General features: G+C 40.4%; 1 protein-coding gene and 2 long non-coding RNA genes across 3 annotated transcripts in view; 1 reads left to right on the plus strand and 2 right to left on the minus strand.

Moving 5' to 3' along the window:
- Positions 1-3516: 3516 nt before the first annotated feature.
- On the minus strand, positions 3517-4676 carry LOC108789899. Its single transcript, XR_001941423.1, has 2 exons — positions 4602-4676; positions 3517-3625 (listed from the first exon to the last, which is right to left on the minus strand). It is a non-coding gene; the product is annotated as an uncharacterized LOC108789899 (long non-coding RNA).
- Positions 4677-7643: 2967 nt separating this feature from the next.
- On the minus strand, positions 7644-17555 carry MFAP3L (microfibrillar associated protein 3 like). Its single transcript, XM_018560038.1, has 2 exons — positions 17270-17555; positions 7644-8520 (listed from the first exon to the last, which is right to left on the minus strand). Exons 1-2 carry the CDS (start codon positions 17535-17537, stop codon positions 7688-7690), a joined length of 1101 nt encoding a protein of 366 aa, XP_018415540.1. The 5' UTR covers positions 17538-17555; the 3' UTR covers positions 7644-7687.
- LOC108789896 overlaps positions 17483-24141 on the plus strand; it is a 21164-nt gene continuing 14505 nt past the window's right edge. Inside the window, exons 1-2 of the long non-coding RNA XR_001941422.1 lie at positions 17483-17572; positions 22165-22173. This is a non-coding gene — a long non-coding RNA (uncharacterized LOC108789896). The remainder of the gene's footprint in view (positions 17573-22164; positions 22174-24141) is intronic.

A 24141-nucleotide genomic window follows, 5' to 3' on the forward strand; every position in this document is an offset into this window, starting at 1 on the left:
GAAAGCAGTAAACAAGAGATGAAAAAGCTGTCATTCAAGTTCTGACAACTAGATGAACACACTGTAAAATCATTCTTGCTGTTTTAATGAACTCAGCATTTCTTTGCACTTTGACATTGTGAAATCATTGAGCAAAAAAAAAGAAGAAGGCTTAGACACGTGATCAGTGCATCAATCTGCCTGGGCGCCCAAAGGCAAATTTCCAAGTGGACTCTTGTTCCCTGTTTCGCTGTCTAGCTTTATAGCAGTGACTTTTTCTGATTATTTACAAGATGTGGTGAGCACTGCACATTGCTTGTTCCTTAGAAACAGCCAGCAATAGCTAGTGGGAAGCTGGCAGAAAGCAGTACAAATGGGTGTGTCCTGCAAGTAATGTTTTATGTAACAAAGCAATCAAACAAAAAAAAAATACTTTAGTGTGTAGGGGTAGCAAATTCAATTCAAGGGGGTCTGGTGAAAAAACTTTTTATCGAGCTGAGGAGTGAATCACGGTCTGGACAGAATGGTCGCTCATTTCCTGTCCATACCATAGACTGCTATTTAGCCTGAATAAACACCAGCAGCTGTACTGCAAAACACAGCTATTGGTGTCTGCTCCCAGGCTGATGCACCGATCGTGGAGAATCACACTTTTTTTTTTTTTTAGAAGTCTCCCCTTCCCCCCATTTACTGTACGCACACAGGTTCATTAGAATCAGATGGCAGGGGCAGCAGGGTTGGTTATTTTTTTTCAAATTGTATTATTTTTTACTTAATCCCCTTTAGAATAAAAAAAAAAATGTAATTTAACATTTGCCAGCACAATGGGGATAAGGCCCTATGTGACAAGTTCTCTTTATGGAAACATCAGGGGTCTATTAGACCTCCGATTCCTCTCCAACACAGATCATCAAGCACAGGAATGTGCTTGATAGTCAGTATACCCAGCTCTTCAGCTGGCTTCTGACAGATGAAGCACTGAGAGCAGTGCTTCATGCTTTAGTGATCAAAGAGCAGATCTGGGAATAGACGTTGCCTGGTCTGCTGCGGCTCTCCATCCTGACACTGTGTGCTATGGTCTAAGCTCCTCTGGAGGGGGGCCAGAAAAACAAGGCAGAGGGGTGGCACGGTTGTGGCTATTACAAGTGATCTGGGTGGCTGTGCAGCTGCCCAGATCACTTCTAGTAGCCAGCCCTGCTAACATTTGCTAAGAAGGTAGCAGTCCTAGCAGCCAATGACTGAAGCAGAAGGAGGGCCTGTGCTGGGTTATGGCTGGCAGTGGATGTACTGGCCTCGGAGGCTGGTGTATCCACTGTCAGCCAGCCATATCCCAGCGCAGGTCAGCGATTGCAGACTGGAGAGAACCCCCACTCAGTCCATGTCTGGGCCACGGTCTGCCATTTAGTAACCCCTGCTTTAGTGTATACCGTAGTTTTCCGTGTATAGGACGCCCCCAACTTTTCTTACCCAAAATTAGGAAATCAATATTTTAAATGATATAATGCATCACACTTACCTCTGAGTCAATCACGTTATGCTCCGACATTACAGCTCTGGGCACTGGCTACACGCTCTCCCCAGCAACAGCTGACATCAGGTACAAAAGATTTATGATCGGATTGCAGAGACAAGATAACAGTTTTCCTCCAATCATAAATCTTTTGTGCCGGACGTCAGCTGTTGCTGGGGAGAGTGGATTACACAGCCACTCTCCCCAGCAACAGCTGACGTCAGGTACAAAAGATTTATGATTGGAGGAAAACTTATCTTGTCTCTGCAATCCGAAAGTTCACTCGTGAGGCTAGTTTGCAGTGGTATCGGCTCTTTCGGGAGTGTCGCAACCGCGGTTCTCCTCTCAGCCCCCGTGTATAAGACGCCCCTCTATTTTTAGGTAAACATTTTAATGAAAAAGTAGCGTCTTATACACGGAAAAATACGGTACTTTACAAACAGAAGCAGAAAAACACTTTCACACATGTGACCGTGCCTAGGCACCCTCTGGTCTTCTAATCATATGAGCACTTTTACATAATCAAAAGCATATTCCCCCCCACTCCTTGCAATTTCTGGATTACACTGATGTCATCAGAATGCGTCTGTGAGATAGGAAGAGTTGCTCCACTAATTAGAAAACTACCAGCTGCAGCGCAGCGCAAAGGATGACAAACTGAGCTTATGTAGAAGAACAGTTCCAGAAGGCCTACTGTAAGTGCTCTACCATTACTACTGACTCAAAATCACACCATTTGAAGGATGAAGTTGCCGGAGTCCAGGTCCACTTTAAACACCACTAAAGGAAATAAAAATAAAAAAGGAGGTTGCTGCTTATCTACTTCTTTACTTAAAAGGGCTTTGAGATTGGCGAGGCAGCTTTTGTTATCTAAATATTCATAGGGAAGAGTTCGAAAAAGAAAGAAGAACTCAGAATCAGGCTCCCCTACCCTTCTGTTTCAATAACAAGGCACCAATTTATTCATAATGTATTATATCACGATCATCTCTCTGGTTTTACTGTATCACACCAGTTACAATATACCACCCTTGTAACTCATGTAACACTTTTATATTTACATCTAGAATTACATAAGACAACGTGGCGCTAGATGGGTACCAGGGTAAGGTAGGATGTGAAGGTTGTGCTCAGGAATCAGGAAATGGTCCAAGACATAAAAAAAACATTTCAAATGGCACTTACAAAAGACATACACAGGCAATACATTGGCTGTTTAAATTACATATTTATTATAGTTATTTTTTGTGTTTTAGCATTGCCCTATAATGCTTACCATAAGACTATTTTCACACCTATACACAGCTTTATATTTAGGAGAACTGCATGTAAAAAAAGAAGATGGTTTAGTGATTCTTTATGACCTCTGTCTACCAAAACAGGCTTTCTAACAGCAAACAAAATGACATTCATATTGCTTGTTAGTTTAATGTGTCTTGATTCCTTAACAGCTTTACAGCTAGCACATATGAGGAGGTGAAAACAAAAATTGAGTACAAGGTTTCACAAACACGCTCGTGAGTTCCATGCCTGTCACTGCACAGAAATAATGGCTATTTGGTAAGTCCATGTAGTGTTTGCTAGTGCACAAAGATGATGACCATGATATATGGTCAGAAAAAAAGCATTTATATGCTAGTGAAAAAAAAAATGTTTATAAGAATAATGAAAGTACTCTTCAGATTTACAACAAACGTATATAAAATGTATGGCCTGCCATAATGGATAATAAACAACTATAAATTCCTTCTAACCTTATGGTAGTTACATTTTAACCTTACATTGGTGTAAGTATTATGGTTCTGTAGCTGCTTTCCTGAAGACATACTTTAGCATTATAAAGAAATCATATAAAAATCGCACTAAAATGCCTACAGGAAACCTGCCATGAAAAACAAAATAGAGGCTACCATCATTGAAAAATTCTAATAGTCTGTCACACGGAGACACTGGCATCAATATTTTGGGTCACTAACCTAGAACAAGTATGCAGATACTTATTTTTTATTCTGACGTCCGTGACTAGTATACTCGCGCAGATGAAGTTTATATAGAACAGAAAACTAGGATTTTAATAACATGATCAGCAAAGCAAATCAAAAGCAGGCCTCTCTCATGATGGGTTTACTTTAAGACCTTGTTCAAATTGGGTTTTGTTCCTACCTGGAGATCCGATGAATTCTAATCCCCCTCCTTATGTTTCCGCCACTGCTTGTGTAGTCCGATCCCTGACCGTATTTGTGCAGAAAAAAGGGGAGGTTAACTCGTCAAAAGATGACGGGTTAGTAGTGGTCAATTTCAGGATCCGGACAAGTCAGTTGGTTACATGAAAAATTAATTTTATTGAAAAAAGACATGCAAGATAACACATTTGACTAACAATACCTACATAAAACCTCTTAAAAATACAGACACTGGTAAATTGAATGTGGATCGATCCTCATTCACTTCTATCATTCATTTCACCTTAAGGGGTAAGTAGCTGGTGTGTTTCCCACGTTGCCACTTATCTCTCCGTGAAATGGCCCATGTGTATATCAATAAACATGGGCTATCTAGATGAAGCTATATTCCAGGGTATGAGCAATCAAAAGGGAAAACATTCTGGTAATTTCATATTGTGAATTAAAGTTGAAATGGTAACCTAGGCTTCGTACATTTGAAATCAGATTATATACTGTGCTTAAACACTGATGCTTGTGAATAAGGTAGATCCTATATGGCTATTTTCTGGTTTAATGAAATATGTCCTCAGATGTTCTTAGTTCCTTTTCCCTCTATTAAATTTGTTTTTTCTTTAGGGATTCCTTTGATGGGTGTTTCACTGTGGGGTTAAGTTTTCCTTGGTTTAATATTGGCTTGAATTTAGCCGTGTGTACACTTAACCCCTTCCTCCTTCTTAGCCTCGGGATATCGTGGTGGAGACACCGGGATATAATCAAATTGACTGTTCAATTTGGTATTGTTAGTCAAATGTGTTATCTTGCATGTCTTTTTTCAATAAAATTAATTTTTCATGTAACCAACTGACTTGTCCGGATCCTGAAATTGACCACTACTAACCCGTCATCTTGTGACGAGTTAACCTCCCCTTTTTTCTTTACTTTAAGACCTTACCTAGAAGGTGTCAGGAAAACAAAAAGTGGGAGGTGTTGCTCATGGGAACAAATTGCTATGATTAGTAGATTTCCTAATCTGCATTATTAAAGCTTCAGCTAGACATGGATTGGCTGTTGTGGGCAACATCCCCTTTATTTTCCTCCAGCTTATATGTATGTGGCTTTTTATTTTTTTCCAAAGTGTTGCAGGGCAATAATCCTTGATCTATAAAATGCAGGCTTTCTGGCACATTTGAGAAACTGCATAGACACCGGTCAGCTCAGCTTTGGTAAGGTGCTCTGTCTATATAAAGGGAATCTGGCTTATGTAATCTACTAAAGTAAACTGTGGAAAATTGATTACTGCAAACTGCATTTAAATATTCACAGAATCTTATTCCACATTGCTGCATTTGTCAAAAAAAGGGCCTGGACCATAGACCATTATGGGTCTACCTGCTTCACAGAGTACAATCATAGATATAAAAAAATAAAAATTTTTGTTCCGTGGTACTGTACCTTAAAAACAAGAACTGTGATAAGCTAAGAAAAATCATAACCAATTGTTCTTGTATGACTTCAGGAAAGTGAATTTTTGTTTAGAGCTATGAATTATTGCACTGATCCTTTTGCTCCTTGTACACTGTCGATAAGGGAATGTAGTGTGTCCCATTATCGTAAAGGACTCTTCTTTCATGCTGTAGTGTATGTACAAGTCAGATAAACACAGTATTAGTCAAGGGTCCCATTGTTCCTATTGTGGTGTAGAAGACCTTTGTGTATAGACATATTTAAGGGGATATGTGGGCAACCTACATTTATATGATGCTTTCTGGATATCCTAAAGACAACCATTCTTTATGAACATGCCACCCATCAATTTCCATAAGGATTTGGACTACCATAGTCCTTTCAAAATGTGTCCAAATCACTAAGCAGATTAAAACGACTGAAGGCAGTTTGTGCAAAATACTAAATTTAGGTCAGCGGAGGTAAACCTTTTTAATTCTGGCGCCTTCCAGCAGGGCCAGAGCGAGCGGAAGGCAGGCAAGAAAACATCATAGAGTACTGTGAGGGGAATTGATCAAATTCTGAAGTAGGTGCCCATGGCAACCAATCAGCTTCTCTCTTCAGTTTGTTCAGTTAAGATTTGAAAATGAAAGAGAGAAGCTGATTGGTTGCCGTGGGCACAGCTGCTCCAGATTAAGTCAGCTCCAGTTTGGATAAATTCCCTTTAATGTTTTTGTTATTAAGGCCATATGTAGAATTGAGCTTATGTACCTGTAAGCACGTCTTCCCACAAGAAGCTATGCTGCCAGGATTGGGACGATAATCGTTCTCCTATACACTTTTTAAAAGGTATTCACTAGTATAGTAGAATATAGCCAGAGGTCAACAGTGACTCATGTGCTGAAAGGCAAAATGAGGCATCAGACACACTGTGGTGAATGAGCGCTTCATATAAAGAGAGGTGTATTTATACTTTTTCACATAACGTATGAAAATATATTTCTAAACAATGATTGTACTCAAAAGCATTTAATACCTCTGACATAATCTACTTACACTGACTTACTGAAGTTGATCTACATATACTTCTCTCTGCCATGTAGGTATCATCCATTGCAATATAGAAGTGCATGCACAAGTATGGCTAGCATTTAAATATCCAAATAACTATGTGGAATGTAGACAGAAGGAAGCAAAGGTTTTTCTTTTTTTAAATACAATTGCAGAATTGTATCGCAGTAATGGCTTATATGTCATCATAAAAATTAGGGGTGGTTGCAGTGCTCACTGATATGATGATCTGTAAACTGTATTAAACTGCTTTAAAAATTGTAACTGTGTAAAGCAAGGAAAAAAAATAACTAGTAACAAAATGTACTTTACTCAGACTTTGTTTGTCCTTTAAGGTTGTGTACATGCAAAGAATCCTGTGAAGGAATGTCAAAAGACTGCCAGTTGGGCACCACTATTCTAAGCATACAATTCTAATCATAACAAGGCAATTGCAAAACTGACTAAAACTCCACATTCCGTTTAAATTAGAAGGTTGACAGCCTTGTAGATTATTAATACTTTAAAAGCTCAGTCAGTCAATCTAGTTTACAAATACAGGCCCAGGATGTGATGAACAGCAAAGTTTGCAAAGTCTAGGAACATTCTGATCTCTTACTGCACATTTATAGTGCTTCTGGCTTATGCCCAAACTGTAAGCTATAAATAACAATGAGAAATCCTGTTTGACGGCAAACAGGTCTGTATTTGGGCAGTTCTGTACAGCTTCTAGGGAGTGTCTAGGAACATATTACTGTCATATTTAGCATTTATGAAATGATGAAAGAACTATGCCCTCCTCTTTGGCATTTTCTGACACATCAATGAGCTCAGCTCAAAGCACTATATTACACAGTGTTGACAATTTAATTCAACACATGATCAGTAGAAAGAAAAAAAAAAAAAAAAAAATGTTCATGCTTCTTTTTTTTGCAAAATGTGATGACTTAACCAGACCCTTAAAAAAAACAAAAAACAGTAATCTGTTTAAAAGGGCATAATATATTGATTTTACACTTGACAATCAGAGTGCTGCTTTTCTATTGTCAAGGCCCTTGAGCCTACTAATGCATTTGGAAAGCTTATCCAGGGTTAGTTTCATTTCTTGTTGAAGGTGAAATACCAATAAAGCAAATGTTCCCTGTCATTTGCAGCCTTGAGCAGTAGACCTTTTTCAATCTGAAACAATAGTTACAAATGTATCATGACACATTTTAATGGCAGGAGGACATCATAAAATGAAACCAGTGGGTTAACCAGAAAATAATAAATACTTTGATAGTCTACTGTAACTATATTTTGTTTGTGCGATATAGACTTAATTTCCTATAGGACACCAGAACAGTGCAGGTGTATATCTGGAGGTATGTCATTGAACACCATAAAATTCCACTCAGTTAGCAAAGCTGCAGGTGAGCCACTAATGATTTTGGGGAAGAAATGGTCGTTTCTTCTAGTAAGGCTAAGTGGCAATTTGTTAAAATTTTCTCTATAAAAAGGTGCTCCAAGTGTCTATTAGTGATATGCATAGCTTTCCTATCTAGACATGGCTTTCGTATACAATACACGTAGTGGGGTTATCTGGCGGAGGTGCAATTGGTTCAGAATTCTGAGTACATGCTCTTGTTGTAGAGTCATCTTTTATACTAGACGGTATGCTGTCTTGTGAGTCTGTATCCAAACACGGTTTCTTGACCACAGGATGCACAGACACTGTTATAGCAATTTGCCGAGGGGGCTCGTGTACAGAAGAGGCATCTGACTCAGCTGCTGGAGAATCACTCCGCTGCAAACCATTAGGAATGATGAAGACATCATCAACATCACAGATTTCCTGGCCAACTGCTCCTTGTCTGATAAATGTATGCCCTGGTTCATCCAGTCCAACAACCTCCATGATCTCTTCCATTATAGTTCTGCAGTTCATGATGAGCGGTGGTAAAGGGACACTTCTGGCCAGTTCCTCAATGTATCGTGCAAACTCCATTGTCTTAAATTGAGTGACTTTGGCGAGCTCAAGTGTCTTGGCTGAAGTGATGATGGGGATTCTTTTTGCAATCTCAAAAGCCTTTTGCAATTTTTCTGCACCTTCTGTCCTGAAGAAATCATTAATTGCTTGCTCAGTCTTCTTCAAATGACTGCTCATCATACACAATCTTGTTATATTCAGTGTCATCACTATAGTAAATGCAACCAAACAGACTATCATGTAGTAGATTCCCATGTCACCAGAGGTAAAAATGACTCTTAGAGTAACTGTATTGTTTACGGTGCCATGGGCATTGGTAGCGACACAAGTGTATTTTCCTCTGTCCTCGAAAGAAACACTGGTGATATTTAAAACGCCACTATCAAGAATCCACCATTTTTCAGCTAAAAAATAGAAAGGAAAAAAGTTAAACTACTGTACAATATTATTACATAGTATTTATATAGCGCCAACAGTTTGCGCAGCGCTTTACAATGTAAGGAAGACATTACAATTACAATACAATTCAAGACAGGACGGTAAGGAGGGCCCTGCCCCTGAGGGCTTACAATCTGAAAGAGGGGGAAATGGTACATGAGGAGGTAGCTGTGTGGGGATGAATTGTTTGAGAATGTGATGGTTCAGTGGTTAGGTTGAGGAGGGATAGGCTTCCCTGAAGAGAAGAGTCTTCAGGGAACGCCTAAAGACAGTCAGGGTGGGAGATAGACGGACAGGTTGGGGTAAAGAGTTCCAGAGGATGGGAGAGACTCTAGAGAAGTCCTGGAGGCGAGTATGGGAGTGAGCTGGAAAGCAGGAGGTCTAGGGAAGAGCAGAGTGGACAGTTAGGGTGATATTTTGAGACAAGGTCTGAGATATATCCGGGGGCAGACTTCTTAATATACGGTCAGTTCTAAAAAGGTGACACCAAACTCAGAAGTTAAATCTTAGAAATGCATTCAAGAACCTTAACTAATAACAAAAACGTAGCTTATTTGTGCATCACTCGGCTGTAGATCCTCAAACCATCTCTGAATTGGTGCATACACTGTCCTTCCTTCTGGAGGGTGGCTACTTTTGTTCCCCATGGTCTCTGTGTGTGGAGTAAAGTCAGTAAAAAGGGGTATAAAGTCAGTAAAAAGGGGTATAAAGTCAGTAAAAAGGGGTATAAAGTCAGTAAAGGGGTAGTTTGTTTTTCTGGTGATGGCACAAAAGCACTAGTACGGTTTTGTTGGCACAATTTGCAGACCCCTGATGAAGCACGAATAGGAGCAAAACATGTTGGGCATGGGTGCTTGGGGATTTATTAGAGGAAGGGAAGAGAGATTTGATGGAATGCAAAGAGAAAAAAGTAAAAGTGATTACAATGGTCTATAGAGTTGTAATAGGAAATGAGGTACCGCCCTCTAAAATGCAATGAGTGCTAAAGGAAAAAAAAGTTTATCAAACTAAAAAGATTTTAACAGAAGTAAATAAAAAGGAAACCTTTTTATATAACTCTAACGGGAGGATGCACAGGTGGCAATGTGCGTCACACTGGAGAAAAGTGGTATGTTGAGACCCCAGAAATAGAGTGAATATATAATTAAAAAAAAGAAATCAATGTGTTGTAAAGTATGGTACCCACCGCTCCAAGCTCGCTCCTGTGATGGACTACAAACTCATGTTTAATTTAGTAATTTGTAGTGGGATTGTAGTCCATCACAGGAGCGAGCTTGGAGCGGTTGCTACTTTACAACACACACAGGGACCATGAGGAACCAAAGTAGTCACCCTCCAGAAGGAAGGACATTGTCAGCACCAAGAGGCTCTACAGCTGAGTGATACACAAATAAGATACATTATTGTTAAAAGTTACCCGATAGTACTTGAATATATTTGTAACATTTAACTCCAGAGTTTAAAATGTAACTTAAATATTAGAGTTACCTTTATTTTAGCAGCTGTTAAAACAGGGTTGTATGAACAAATTTAAATATTAGTCAAAAGATAAAAACACAACATGCAGTTTTAAAAAGGAAGGTTTTCATTAAGGGAAAACCAAATCCAAACCCACATGGCCCTGTGTGAAAAAGTGTTTGCCCCCTAAACCTAATAACTGGTTGGGCAACCCTTAGCAGCAGGAACAGCAATCAAGCATTTGCGATAACTTGCAATTAGTCTGTTACAGCGCTGTGCAGGAATTTTGGTCCACTCATCTTTGCAGAATTGTTGTAATTCAGCCACGTTGGAAAGTTTGAGTATGAACCTCCCTTTTAAAGGTCATGCCACAGCATCTCAATAGGATTCAGGTCGGGACTTTGACTAGGCCACTCCAAAATCTTCATTTTGTTTTTCTTCAGCCATTCAGTGTTTTGGATCATTGTCCTGCTGCAGAACCCAAGTTCGCTTCAGCTTGAGGTCACGAACAGATGGCCGTACATTATCCTTCAGGATTTTTTGGTAGACAGCAGAATTCATGGTTCCATTTATCACAGTAAGTCTTCCAGGTCCTGAAGCAGCAAAACAGCCCCAGACAAAATCACACTACCACCACCATATTTTACATTTTTAGATGTTTTCTGGCATAACGGAGACAAGCTTTTATTTTCTTTTTGCTCAGCAGCGATTTTAGTCTTGGAACTCTGCCATGCAGGCCATTTTTGCCCAGTCTCTTTCTTATGGTGTAGTCATGAACACTGACCTGAACTGAGGCAAGTGAGGCCTGCAGTTCTTCGGATGTGGTTGTGGGGTCTTTTGTGACCTCTTGGATGAGTCGTCGCTGCGCTCTTGGGGTTATTTTGGTTGGCCGGCCACTCCTGGGATTGTTCACCACTGTTCCATGTTTTCGCCATTTGTGGATAATGGCTCTAACTGTGGTTCGATGGAGTCCCAAAGCTTTAGAAATGGCTTTATAACCCTTTTCCAGACCGATAGATCTCAGTTACTTTCTTTCTCATTTTTTCCTGGATTTCTTTGGATCTCGGCATGATGTGTAGCTTTTGAGGAACTTTTGGTCTACTTCACTTTGTCAGTCAAGCCTTATTTAAGTGATTTCTTAGGTGCGAACAGGTGTGGCAGTAATCAGGCCTGGGTGTTGCTAGAGAAATTGAACTCAGGTGTGATAAACCAGAGTTAAGTTATGTTTTAACAGGGGGGGGGCAAACACTTTTTCACACAGTGCCATGTAGGTTTGGATTTTGTTTTCCCTTAATAAAAACCTTCCTTTAAAAACTGGATGTTGTGTTTACTTGTGTTATCTTTGACTAATATTTAAATTTGTTTGATGATCTGAAACATTAAAGTGTGACAAACGTGCAAAACAATGAAAAATCAGGAAGGGGGCCAACACTTTTTCACACACACACACGCATACACATATGTGTGTGTGTGTGTGTGTGTATATAAAAATGTATTACACATATACACACACACACACACACACACACACACGATATGGAACAGCGCATGAAAATGTGGAAGTCAAACAGAATCTGTTTCTCGGGGGTTCTTTAACAGGCACAGGATTTAGTTAGACAATTGGGTTATGCTGCAGCCAACGGGACACTGGAAAACAAAAAAGTAATTGGCCAGCCATATATAACCCTTACTACTCCCAGCATGCTTCAGGTCTTGTTTTAGCAGCAGTATTAGGAGTAGATCTCACACACACACTGTGTCCCTTAATGAACTTCAAATAGATTTATGGGAAGTGCAATCCAAACAAAATACTATTTATTTTTTTCAGGGGCACAGGGTTCAGTTAGTCAGAGACAAGTGGGACATCCAATAGTAGTCCAGCCGAGGGGTGGGTAGCAGTGGCAAACCACTAACAGGCCCATATAACAAACAATAGAACTAGAGGCAGCCTGAAGCTCCAAAAGCTGCCTGAAGGGCCCTATGCCCAAAGCTGGCTTTAGAGAATTTGTGAACTAAATTCCAGGTAAAAGCCTTGAAAATCTAGAAAACAGACACCAAGTATGCTGGAAGTGGGAGGGGTTATACCTGCCAGCGTCTTTATCCTCCTAAAGATGGCAGTATACCCTAATTGTCTCTGAATAGCCGATTCCTGTGCCCCTTAATGAACAAGAAATAAATTACTTCAAGTGTGCAAAAAGTCATAATGTATATATACTAAAATGATGCTATAATTTTACCTACAATTTTTTTTAATGGAAAAGTAGACTTAACAGTGGAAGGTCTTTCCACAGAAATGAAAGGGGACTGTGGTACACATAATGAAAGAAAAAGCAAGGACATTTCTGTAGCAACAGCTGTATAACTTTCACTGAGCCACACAGCAGATATCAGACACAGAGGAATAGGGACAGGCAAGACTTTGGGATGGTACTGGGACACTTTTAAAGCTATGGTTATCCTTCAAGTGCAAGGAAACCTAGAAATTGCATATCAAAAAAGTAGAAGTAGAATAGCCTTCCACAAAAGCTAGTTATAACTACAAAAAAGGGCTAGATGTGTTCGTAAATGCAAAAATATACTTGAGTTTCCAGTTTCAGATTATTAAAATCGGTAGTACATATTAAAAAGGATATTACTTATGCCCGGTTCACACCTGGGCGTTTTGTAGCGCGTTCCTACGCTCAGCAAAACGCTCAAACACCGAAATCCCATTATTTCCTATGGGTATAGTTCACACCTGGGCGTATTACAGGCCGTATGAATGCGCTACAAAACGTCCTACGCCCAAAGAAGTACAGGAGCTTCTTTGGGGCGTTTTTGTAGCTAGTTTCCATTGGGATACAGCCAAGTAGCCCTCGGAAACTTGCGTTTGTCGCGACAAACGCGCATATTCGATACGCCTAGGTGTGAACCCAGCCTCAAAGTGTGGAAATAGTAGCAAGTAGTAATCATTAAACCATCACTTCATATTCATAACGACTTTATGCATCCTGCTTTTTTAACATTTTATGTAATAGTTCCCTTGATGTGCTTTACTTGTTCCCTTCTTCTGTGATATTACTGAAGAGAACACAGAGACTAGGATCACATCTGAATACAGTACCACTGCTGCAATTTCCTGAGTCAGAACACACTGTCTGAATAGCAGGAAATAACAGATCTGAAATAACAAGTTCTAGCAGTATTTGTACTAGGTAATGAATGCAGTACGGCACAGACCGTCTCTCCTGGATTAATACTGGTATTGTGCATGACATTTTGCTAGCCAGCTTTCCATTATCAGCAAGACCATCAGTGCTATTTAAAGAAAATGTGTTCTACACTCACAGTTCTATGAAACTCACAATCCAATGAAAACGGTTTAGGGATAGCATGTTAAATATACTGTACACGGGACTGTTGGGAATACTAAAAAGGTGACTACATCAACATGTAAAATAAAGATTATACAGACATTAAGAAAGCTGATTAACATGAGCACATTTTTGTTTTTCAATTATTTGAATTTAAAACGATTTGGATTTTTTCCCCCTTAAATACGCATCAGTAGAATTGATTAAATTGGTTATAATGGAAACAAATATATTTCCACCAATACAGCACATTTTTGTGAACATTTTTGCTGAAGTTACTCAAAATTATGAAAGACCAATATTGGAATAGTGAGGGACTTGCTAAATTACAAGAGTCTGTTTTAAGGATCAGAGCAAGAACGGACTGATGGGGTATAAATTATCTAAAATGTTTAGCACAAAAAACAAAACAAAAAACTTTTCAAAGTCTATTCAAGAATATTATTTTAGGTATAGATTGAGCCTGGTGGGCAGAGTCAGCCTCTGGTTACCCTGAGTAAGCCAACTTTGAAATCTCCCTGCCATAGTTTTCAACTCTGTTCTGTGCACCTAGCATTTAAATTCCACTACGAAAGTGGGATCCCGGTCATAATGATCACATCAACTATGCAGAACCAGGAATCCAAGCACATACATTGTATATCGCCAACAGTGTCCCAGACAGAGTGCGTCTCTGAAAAGACATAAGAAACTGTTAGCTGATTCAACTCTCCAAAATGTACCAAAGCTGTTTTGTTGGGCTGACCCTTAAAAAAAAAAAATCAGTGATCTCTAATTGCTGCACATTGTGTAACTAAAATTTACGGCAAAACATTTTTAGAATCGCTTTCATGGTTTGATGTCCATGTGCCCACCGGAGAGAGATTTCCCCTCAAATGAGGGGAAAAGTTCTCCAACCAGAACACAGACAGCCAAGCCCTCATTTCGCACTGAGCGTTTTGTCGCACTTTTCCTGCCAACAAAAAAACGCGGGTTTGTTTATATCAATGAGTCACAATCTGGTTGCAACAATCTTTTTTTTTGCCTTTCTCTGGATCAACATTGGGTAATTGTGGGCATAGTGTTCTGTTTAGGCTTTTCTTTTTTTCTCTATAGGTTGGACTCGATGGACTTGTGTCTTTTTTCAACCTGACTAACTATGTAACTTATCTATGTAACAATGCGTGACTGTATGTACACACCTTTCCAGCATGTAAAAATGTGCAAAAACATGCTACACAAAATGTTGTTGTTGCTTAGGTGTGAATGAGGGCTAAGGGTGCAACTATAGGCACAACAGATCATACTGCTATGAGGCCCTGAAGCATGAGAGGCCAAGTACTGTCTGGCTACACAGTGATATATGAAGGCAGAAAAAGAATTAGAATAACATTTGGCAAATATATCTTGGACTATTAAATGCAATAAATGTTAGGGTTTATTAATAATAAATATTAATTATAACAATGTTATTCAAAATTACCCTTCAATTTCAGCATGCAACCAACTGATAATTTTCTATACCTGCCAGCAAATGTAACCCTTTCCTCCTTGCCATCATGTCAGGAATTTCTCCAAACTTTTTAACAGAGCTGGAGGTTAAATTCAGTCTGTTGCATGGAATATGGCATACATGGCCGTGGACTAGAGCTGCAACAGTTAATCGATTAAGTCGATTAAAATCGACGATTGAAAACGTTGGCAAAGGACTTACACTCACTGTACTAGGATTTAATCTTTGGTGAGATAGTAGCAGGCACTCCTGAGGTGAAATGTGGGAGTAAAACATTGGGGTTGATTTTATGGTTGTCCTAACAGCTATAGGGCTACCATGTACTGCAAAAACAAAAAGTCAAGAGGATACTATTTTCCTTTTAACATTATAATGACTGAAAATATGTGCTTGCTAAAATTACTCTTTAGCTTACCTAGAAATCAGAGGAGGCTTTGTAGCTTGATACAACTCTGCCATGCCAGGTTTTTGGCTCATGGCCTGTTGTCTGACCAGATGACAGGGAAATTCTTTCACCCCATTAGTAGAGTGTTTCCATGATTAATGTAGATAAACCTCATCAGCATGCTAAAGAACGGCAAATCTTTATCTCCCACACAGTGCAGTGCATGGATATTCCCAGAGAAAGTAGAAAATGCACCTAAAACAATGTGATAGCTGGTACCAAACTTTTATCAGATTTCATTAATGCTAATTAAATAATATTTTCCCAGCTCCTAGATTGGACTGATTGGCTCCAAAATTCTACAAACATTTTTATACCTTAACCCTGGGAGTAACGTCTATACTTCAGAGTCTCTGACCTGTTGCAAACAGGCAATTTAAAGTTAGGCTACTAATTTTAATGCATTTATTCATTTAAAATACTATAAATCTAGGCTATCCAAACCTCAGAAGTTAGATAGTTAATGGGGATGAAAATTATCCAACAAGTAACATTTTAAAACCATGTTATGTTCTTTTCCTCTTTCTTTTTTTACAGTAAAATGGCAGGCTGGGACATAATCCTATTTGAACACCAACACTCTTGGGATGGATGGGAATGAAAGAAATGTACTCATAGGGCTGTAGTAAAACATTTGTGAATGAAGACTTGATTGAGAGGGATCTGATACCAAGTACAGCAAATGTAATGGTGTAGTAAGCTATGTAGGTGATACATGTGCTAACATTTAATAGTATGGGTACTAATAAAAGAGGCCTTGATTAAAAGGTACACAATTCACTAAAGTTTGGGAAACACCGGTAAATCCAGGTAATTAAGACAACTGCCCTAGATCTCAAGATGGCACTTTTGGCAAAATGCACCGCTCAGCGCGGCCGAGGCCAGGCCGGCTGTGCAGGGGGGGGGGGATGAGTCATTTGTGAGAGGAGATAGAGTTCTCCTCCCCGCACCGCTCACTCAGCCTCCTGTGACAGCGTGTCAGGATGGAGAGCGGGTACAAGCACGGATATAGTATGTTTACTGTGTCCCCAATTATGAATGGGAAGTGATCTACATCACTTCCTGTTCATTCATGATTGTGGACATGGTAAACATACTATCTCCACAAGTTATGAATGAACAGGAACACTCAGTATAGAGGATTCCTGTTCATTTATAAAACAGGAGCTGTAGAAAAAGAGATCGAGAGCACAGAGTCCTCATCTCTTTTTCCATTTTAAAATGGAAATATCAGGGATTTGTTTAGACCCCAAATATTTCCCCCAAAGCCCCCAACAGTAAAGTAAAAAAAATTAAATATTTAATAAAAATAAATATAATTTTTGGTTTTGTAAATTTCTTTTCTGTGCACCTCTAGTATTTACAGTTAAAACTTTTTTTTTGGGTGGGGGGGGAGAAATAGAGTGAAGCACTAACGCTCTGATCAGGTTTTACTGTCTGGTAAAAAGGTTGTCTCTAAGAAGGGAAGTAAGGGGAAATCACTGACAATTTAAAGAAAAAAAAAAGTAAAAGGAGAACCTCCGTCAGCTTTTTATTCTTGTCTGTTTACCTGTTGAAGATTTTCCATCACTTCCTGTCTGGTAAAGGGTTGCCCTCAGAACAGAAAAGTTAGGGCAAATTTCTCCAACGTAGCCGGATAGCAGTAAAACCCCGACAGGTGTTCCAACCTTTCCCCATTTTAAAAACCTCAACCACAGACATACAGATTGATCATTGTCCATGACAGGAGAATCAATCAGGCAAGTGTGCACACATACATGAAAATTTAAGTTTTGTTGAATAATTATCTGGAAGCATAGTGTGATGAATGGAAACGTATTAATTGCTGGCTTATTCTGTTTCTTGACTGGTTGTAGTGTCCTTTAGTTTGCCTTTTCATACTGCTTTCTATAGGGACTAAAACGAAGAGACTAAATGAAAGATGACAGCACTTTGTCATTTGGACGCATTTATTAAAGCAAGCTTACCATTTTCCTCTTTGAGTAGATGTCCATTGGAGTTGAACCACTGGAAATGAGGATCAGGGTGCCCCTCGATATTACAGGGAATGACCACACTGTTCCCTTCTTTCACAATTATATGATCTACTGTTGATGTGATGAAGAGTAATGAATCCAATGTTCCTGTAGTATTGTCCGTACGGTTATTAGTCTCCTCTGCGTTCATTGCTGTCGCCAGTGAAAACAGCAGGATGGCTAACAATGATGGTCTCCACCAAACTTTGCAGTTGGTCATGATGATGTCCGTTTCTGTGATTAACTGTGCAAAAAGTGTCTGGCCCATCAGGAAATCTCACTGTAAAGCAAAAAAAGATATAGTAAAAAGATATTTTAACAACCAATAGGCTTAGCATATTCTACTGGTAAATTGTACGGAGATGACATATTTCTTAGTCTTCGTGTGGACAGGTGCAAAAGGTGGATTGTAATATTTCTGCATTTGCGGTGAACTGCAGCCAACTGAAAACACCGTATATATCATACAAAAGTCCACAACAAACCAAGCAACATGCATGGCTCAGTGTACATTCAACTGAAACATTGCTGGCAGGCAGAAGAGCCTTTATTGTGGCAGAGACATACAGTACATACTAGTCTTTGGTGCAAATCAGGTGTACCTGTCAGAAATGTTTTTTTAAAAGGACTTAGCTCCACTTTAAAGGCAGAAGGAAACATTTAGTTTGCCAAGCACTGTAGGCTCAACTCAAAGAACGCACCGAGATAAGGATCCTTTTAATCAAAAAAAGTGACAGTTTTCTGCTTTGTGCAATGAGATCTAAAATTAAATTGCATGACTGAAAATAAAGCTCATCATCTTGGTGTTAAAGCTTTAATTGAGCATTATGCATCAAACAATTGTGATTTTTTTTTAAATAAAAACATTTTAAAATAAATTTTTCACCTTTATTTAATTCTTTGTTGTATTTCAGTGCTGCTGATCTCGCACAGCCTATTTGAAGCCATTTCTGGTCTACATGTGTACACTCTAGTAATGGCTGCAGGGCAAGCCAGAATTCCTACAAGACTGTAATGTGTTTTGAAAAAGGGGCTTGTACTCTTCATTGAAAACCCATGTGACAAGGTGACAATGCAGGAGAAGCGGGGACAGAGTGTTGTCACTAGATAAAAGAAAAGTGCCTGATCCTTAATGGCAGGATCACCAAGTATTCTGTAAAATGACAACTGCACACTTAAAGATTTAAATTATTTTTGAAATTATACAACATATTAATGCTTAAAAAGGAGAACTATGGGGTTAGGGCTTTTCCCCATAGTTCTCCTAAGGGTAACGGGAGGACACAAACTAGCGCCCTCCCGTCACCCAAAGCTGCAGCTCGCGGTATACTGAGACGCCTAGGCTGAAACGGATCCCGACAATTATGTCTGGATCCACCAAGCTGCGTGAGTGACAGCTGGCTCTACCTATCTAGAGGCAGAGCCAGCTGTACCCGCCCCCAACCGCGTCCGTTACGCCAGTCAGCGCTGGAGGATCGGACAGGGGAGGGGGAATCCACTCACTCCCCTGTCACGGCTTTCTGCAGTGACAGGATCGATAAGTGAGCGAACGCTAGTATGTGTTCGCTCACTTCCCCGATCTACTGAGCCGACCTGTGATAGTTTCATTGTCACAGGTCGGCTAGAGCTATGAGGATGAGTGAAAGGGACTCACCTCATAGTTCTCCTTTACTTAGATTTTAGTCATTTACTTTACATATACTTTAAGGGTACATTGTTATGGATTATTAGTGAATAGTCATGATTGCATCACCTATCTAGTTTACCGGAACGTAATTTAGAAAAAAAAAATAAAAAAAAAGTGCAGTCAGTGTGGTGGCATAATAGGAAGACAGCACATCACATACATATGATGAGTAAATATGAGAGACAGAGAGGACACACACTAGCTCCAAAGTCAGAATTAATGATAACTTGTTATGCAGTCTGCTGCTTTCCCAAACATATTTATAGAGGGATTCTGATAAAGAAGATGCAATACATAAACCTACATAAATCTTACAGGACCACAACCAGTTTACTACTTCTGCAAAACATGACCTGGCAGGGGGTCTTTGAGGGATGAAGTTGAGAAGGGCTAGAGTTGAGAAGCACAGCAAAATTAAAAAGAACATAAGATTTTTTTTTTTTTTATAATCCACACAATCCCTTTAACAAAGCGACAGATAAAACAACAGGGGGGAAGAAAATACTTACCTTCCACCCTGTCTTTTGGTAAACTCACCAAGGAGAGGGTGGGATTACTGGGCCTTCTCCCAGGATCCACAGGCTACTGCCCAGGGTCTCCACCCTAACCTACAGTAACAGGAAGCAGCCATAAGCCAGGGTGTAAAGTGCATTCCTTAATGGGGGGGTGTATAATACAAAAGAAGTGTAAATTTTGCAAGGTCTGAGCACTTCTACCTGGCAGCACTGAGGGTGCTTGGTTCAAATCCTATACATCAGCATGGAGTCTGCATGTTCCCACCAGGTACTCGTTTCCTCCCACACTCCAAAAGAAATGCTGGAAGGTTAATTGGCTCCTGTCTAAAACAGCCCTAGTGTGTATACGTGGAAGGGACTTTAGATCAGGGGTCTCAAACTCAATTCACTTGGGGGCCACTGGACAAACTCTTTTCCCATGGGGGCTGCTTGCCAAATTTCAAATTGAAATGCAACTATATACGATACCAGTGTTAGGGAACTATGAGGCGAGTGATTTCCACTGATCCTCATAGTTAGAGACGACTTGTGACAAAGAAGCGGTCAAAGGTCGGCTGTATTGATTGGGAAGTGAGCAGAAACATGCAGCCGATCAGCTCACTTCAGGATCGTCTCCCTGCAGTGAGTGGTAACTATCAGTCACCACTCCCTGAAGAGATTCCCCCCTCCTCTCCAATCTTCCAGCGTTGAGTGGAGGAACGGACGGGGAGGGGGCGAGCACAGCTGGCTCTCTAGATAGGCTGAGCCAGCTGTCACTCTGTCACTCATCACTATTGTTGGGATCCGTCCCAGCTGCGGCGCTCTCCGTAAATCGCAGGCAGTAGCCCACAATATACTGAGCTTTGGGTCACGGGAGGACGTTAGTATATGTCCTTCCGTGACCCTAAAAAGAGAACTTTGGGGAAAAAACACTTACCCCATAGTTCTCTTTTAATGTCTGCATGCGATTATCATGTCAGTATATGTGTAAATTACAGCCCATTTAATAAATTAAATGGGCTGTATTAAAAAAAAATTAAGCTACACAAGTGCAATTGGATATCCTCCAGAGAAGGAAAAAAACAAAAAAACCCCACAAGGGATTAATATCACTTTAAGGACAGGGAATGATGTTTATGTACAGCATGTAAAGCACGGTTGCGCGATATAAATAAATACATTTAAGCCTGGCATTTTATTTTGCTTGAAAGCTTTTTATAAGTATTATTCCCCTCTAAAATGGCCAGCCTGGTCACCTCTATGACAGCATATTTCTACCTGTGTATTGGTTTTCGACACATGATTTTATTTTTACGTACAACTTGCTGCATCTAAAAAGGTAATGCTTTAAATCAGCTTGTAACCAAGTAACAGAACTGAGTAAATTGCTTGGTGTGCTTTGTGCAAGTACCAATTATGTACAGATTATGTACAGATTTCCCTACCACCCACAACGAGAAACACACAAAGGGAAAGCTAATTCAGCAAGGATGCACCGAAATTTCGGCTAAAAACTGTACTTTTGGGCAAAATGTCGAAAGTACCATAAGGGCCGCATTTTCAGTGCATCCCTAGCTTCTCTACTCCCCTCCGATGCCTGCTGCTCTACCCTGCCTGTGTCGGCAGCGGGGATCTGAGGGAACACAGGAGGAGAAGAGAAGCTTTCAGGATGCTGTGCAGGGCGGTGGGGGGGAAAGAGGAGAGAGCCGTCCGCTGTCACAGGAGGCTGAGCTCTCCTCCCGCACCACCCAGCTCTGCCTCCTGTCCCGGACAAGCAAGGAAGGAGAGCAGAGTATAAGCGCTCAGGACTGATCGCTGAGTGTTTGTAAATATGGGATGGGGAAGGAGGGTCCCATAATTAGATTAACAAAAAAAGGTTCATCCTAGCCAGGATAAGCCCAGACAAGCAACACCTCTAGCAAAAAGGACTATGGAAAAATAACAAACGATTTTGATGCTCCTATTAGGTCGGAGGAAACAAAATAACTGGAGGTGGTTGGGAGGGACCACCCCTTTTATTTTAATTGTGGATATGTTTCTGGATTTAGGGCCGGCTCACACCACAAACAGTGCGTTCCAGAGCGGCCAGGCTCTGGAACGCACTGAATCACATTCCAGCCATAGTGCTTGCAGCATTTTTGCAGCATTTTTGCAGATCACACTGGACCAGAACGCAAGCACTAATGTGTGGGCAGGGGCCGGGATGCAGTGCTATTGACTTCAATGCACTACGAGAGAGCTGTGAAAGGATCGAGAGGTGAGCGAACGCTGGTATGTGTTCGCTCACCTCCCGATCTACGGTATGTGTTCGCTCACCTCCCGATCTACTGAGCCGGCCTGTGACAGTCTCATTGCCACAGGTCGGCTAGAACTATGAGGTGAGTGAAAAGCACTCCTCATAGTTCTCCTTTAACCTTACTATAACAGTCTGCCCTACATTTTACATATTCTACTCGGGAAGCATTAGCTTGGTTATTTGGTACATAAAAAATTACTAATACTGTATTACAGTATATTGGGCCGCTACTGAAAAAACCAGCTTGAAGAAAATCTGTATTTTACTAGCAACAAGTCTGATGCACTTCTTGGGTACACTTTTCTTTCCTCTGGTCTTTATTACCCTTTCATTCAAGAGGAGTGAAGGCAATTTTATCCAGCTTGGAGAGGCCCAAAATGTGGAGGGGGAAAAAAAAAAAAAAAAAAAAAAATTCCACGTTGCCATGTCCTCATGTTTTCTCATTTGTAAACACACTGACGCCAGTGTCTTTCTAAACAAGAGTATTCCCATAAAATAAAGAGCCTTGATGAAACCCCCTCTTTGTTCCAAGTCACTGAGTGTCTATGAATGGCCATCATTGTGCCGAACTGGACACACTGCGGTATAATTTGTTCCAATCTGCTGCCTGAACGATCTACCAGCTATGTGCAATTTACCTTATACCTACACTTACAAAGAAGATTTTAAAAAATCTTGCCTATTCATTTCTAAATTGTTACTGTTTGCATGACCCACTGAAAAAATGGTCAAAGCAAATGCCATTTTTATAACCTGCTTCTTAAGTACTTTATATTCCTTTAGCTTCACAAACCATGCTCCCCACTAAAAATAACACAAATTAGTTGCGCAGCCAAGGGTGGAGTGCTTTTGCCTTGGATAAAAAAAAAAAAGAAGAACTCCGGGCAAAATTTTTCCTAACCCTTACAGTGGGGTTACCACTGCACTGCAAAGGTTAAGTACTTGTTTCTATCTAGGCGCTAGAAAAAAGAAGAATCTAGAAGGAACCAGACAACTCTTATGGTGCCCATACACTTTACAACCCTCGCAAGACTTTTGTCTTGCGAGGGTTGTAAAGTGCTTTAAAAAAACATATGATCTGCCCATCTTGGACAGGCATATCGTACTTGCGATCATCGCAAGCCTGCTCGGGCTTCCGATGACTGCAATGCTGAACGGGCTTTTCCCGCGATTCTCGTACGAGAATCGTGCAGTGTATTGGCACCTTTAGACCAGACCATGGAGCCACTCCCCCTCCACTGCAGCAGTCTAAGGTTCCCGAGTCATCATTTTCTATAAAGCATATAGGACGTGAGGACACTGAGGGTCATACCATCGTTGCAGCGAATGAGTGGACCGGCTTCAGGCACCAGAGAAGCAGCCAGCAAATTCCAGACTTCGGGTGAGTATAAGTTATTTTTTTGTAGCACCTAGACAAAAACAAGCACTTATCCCTTGCAGTGAAGGGGTAGCCCCACTCTAAGGGTTAAGAACATTTTTGGCCGGAGTTCTGCTTTCAATTTGCAATACACACAGATAGAAGTACCTGAGCGTGTATTGTCTATTTGTGCCTTGGGTGAAGACTTGCCATATTAGAATGCCCAAACCCAAGTTTTAGAAAAACATTAGGTTGAACTCGATGGACTGGTGTCTTTTTTTAACCTGACTAACTATGTAATTAAAAAAAAGGAAGGTCCAGCAGGTATAAAAGAAAAAAAAACAAAAAACGTTCTGGCTGCAATACTTACCATCAATCCAGTACTTTCCTGCCACTAGATGCTGTCAGTCTTCCAGGTTAAATGACGTCCAGAGACATTCAACCCACTTCCTCTAAACCCATGTAATAAAGGATGCATCATGCCAGCCTTGGCTCACAATAGTCCTGAACAAGAAGTAAAAAACCTCCCATCACTGCCGCCGAGGGAGGACTGGGGACATCAGTGTATCATCTACTGAAATTATGAATGAAATGCAATGTAATATTTTATTCATTGTGTGGAAGCAGGGAGGGGTACACAAGCTTCAGAACTCCCAGCATTTTGGTAAAGCATAAAAGATACTGAAAGATGCTGCAGGTATGTGCATGCGGGCACCAGCTGGAAGTTCATTGTGCCCAACAGACGTGTGATGTCACCCAACGCTGCGCATGCGCAGCGTCAGTGACATCATGCACCCTGCCTCCAAGATGGTGGCGCGAATGCACTGGTGGCCAAATCCAAAATAGCATAAAAATGTGTTTTCTTTGACTAAAATAATTAAAACATTTTTCGTTTGTGTTCATTTAGTCCGAAATGACAATATTTAGCCTTTGCACATGTATAATAATGTGTGCGAGTGTGTGTGCGTGTGTGCGTGTGCGCGTGTGTGC

This window comes from Nanorana parkeri, unplaced genomic scaffold, assembly GCF_000935625.1.
Source record: "Nanorana parkeri isolate BGI_ZX_2015 unplaced genomic scaffold, ASM93562v1 scaffold428, whole genome shotgun sequence".
Taxonomy (NCBI): domain Eukaryota; kingdom Metazoa; phylum Chordata; class Amphibia; order Anura; family Dicroglossidae; genus Nanorana; species Nanorana parkeri.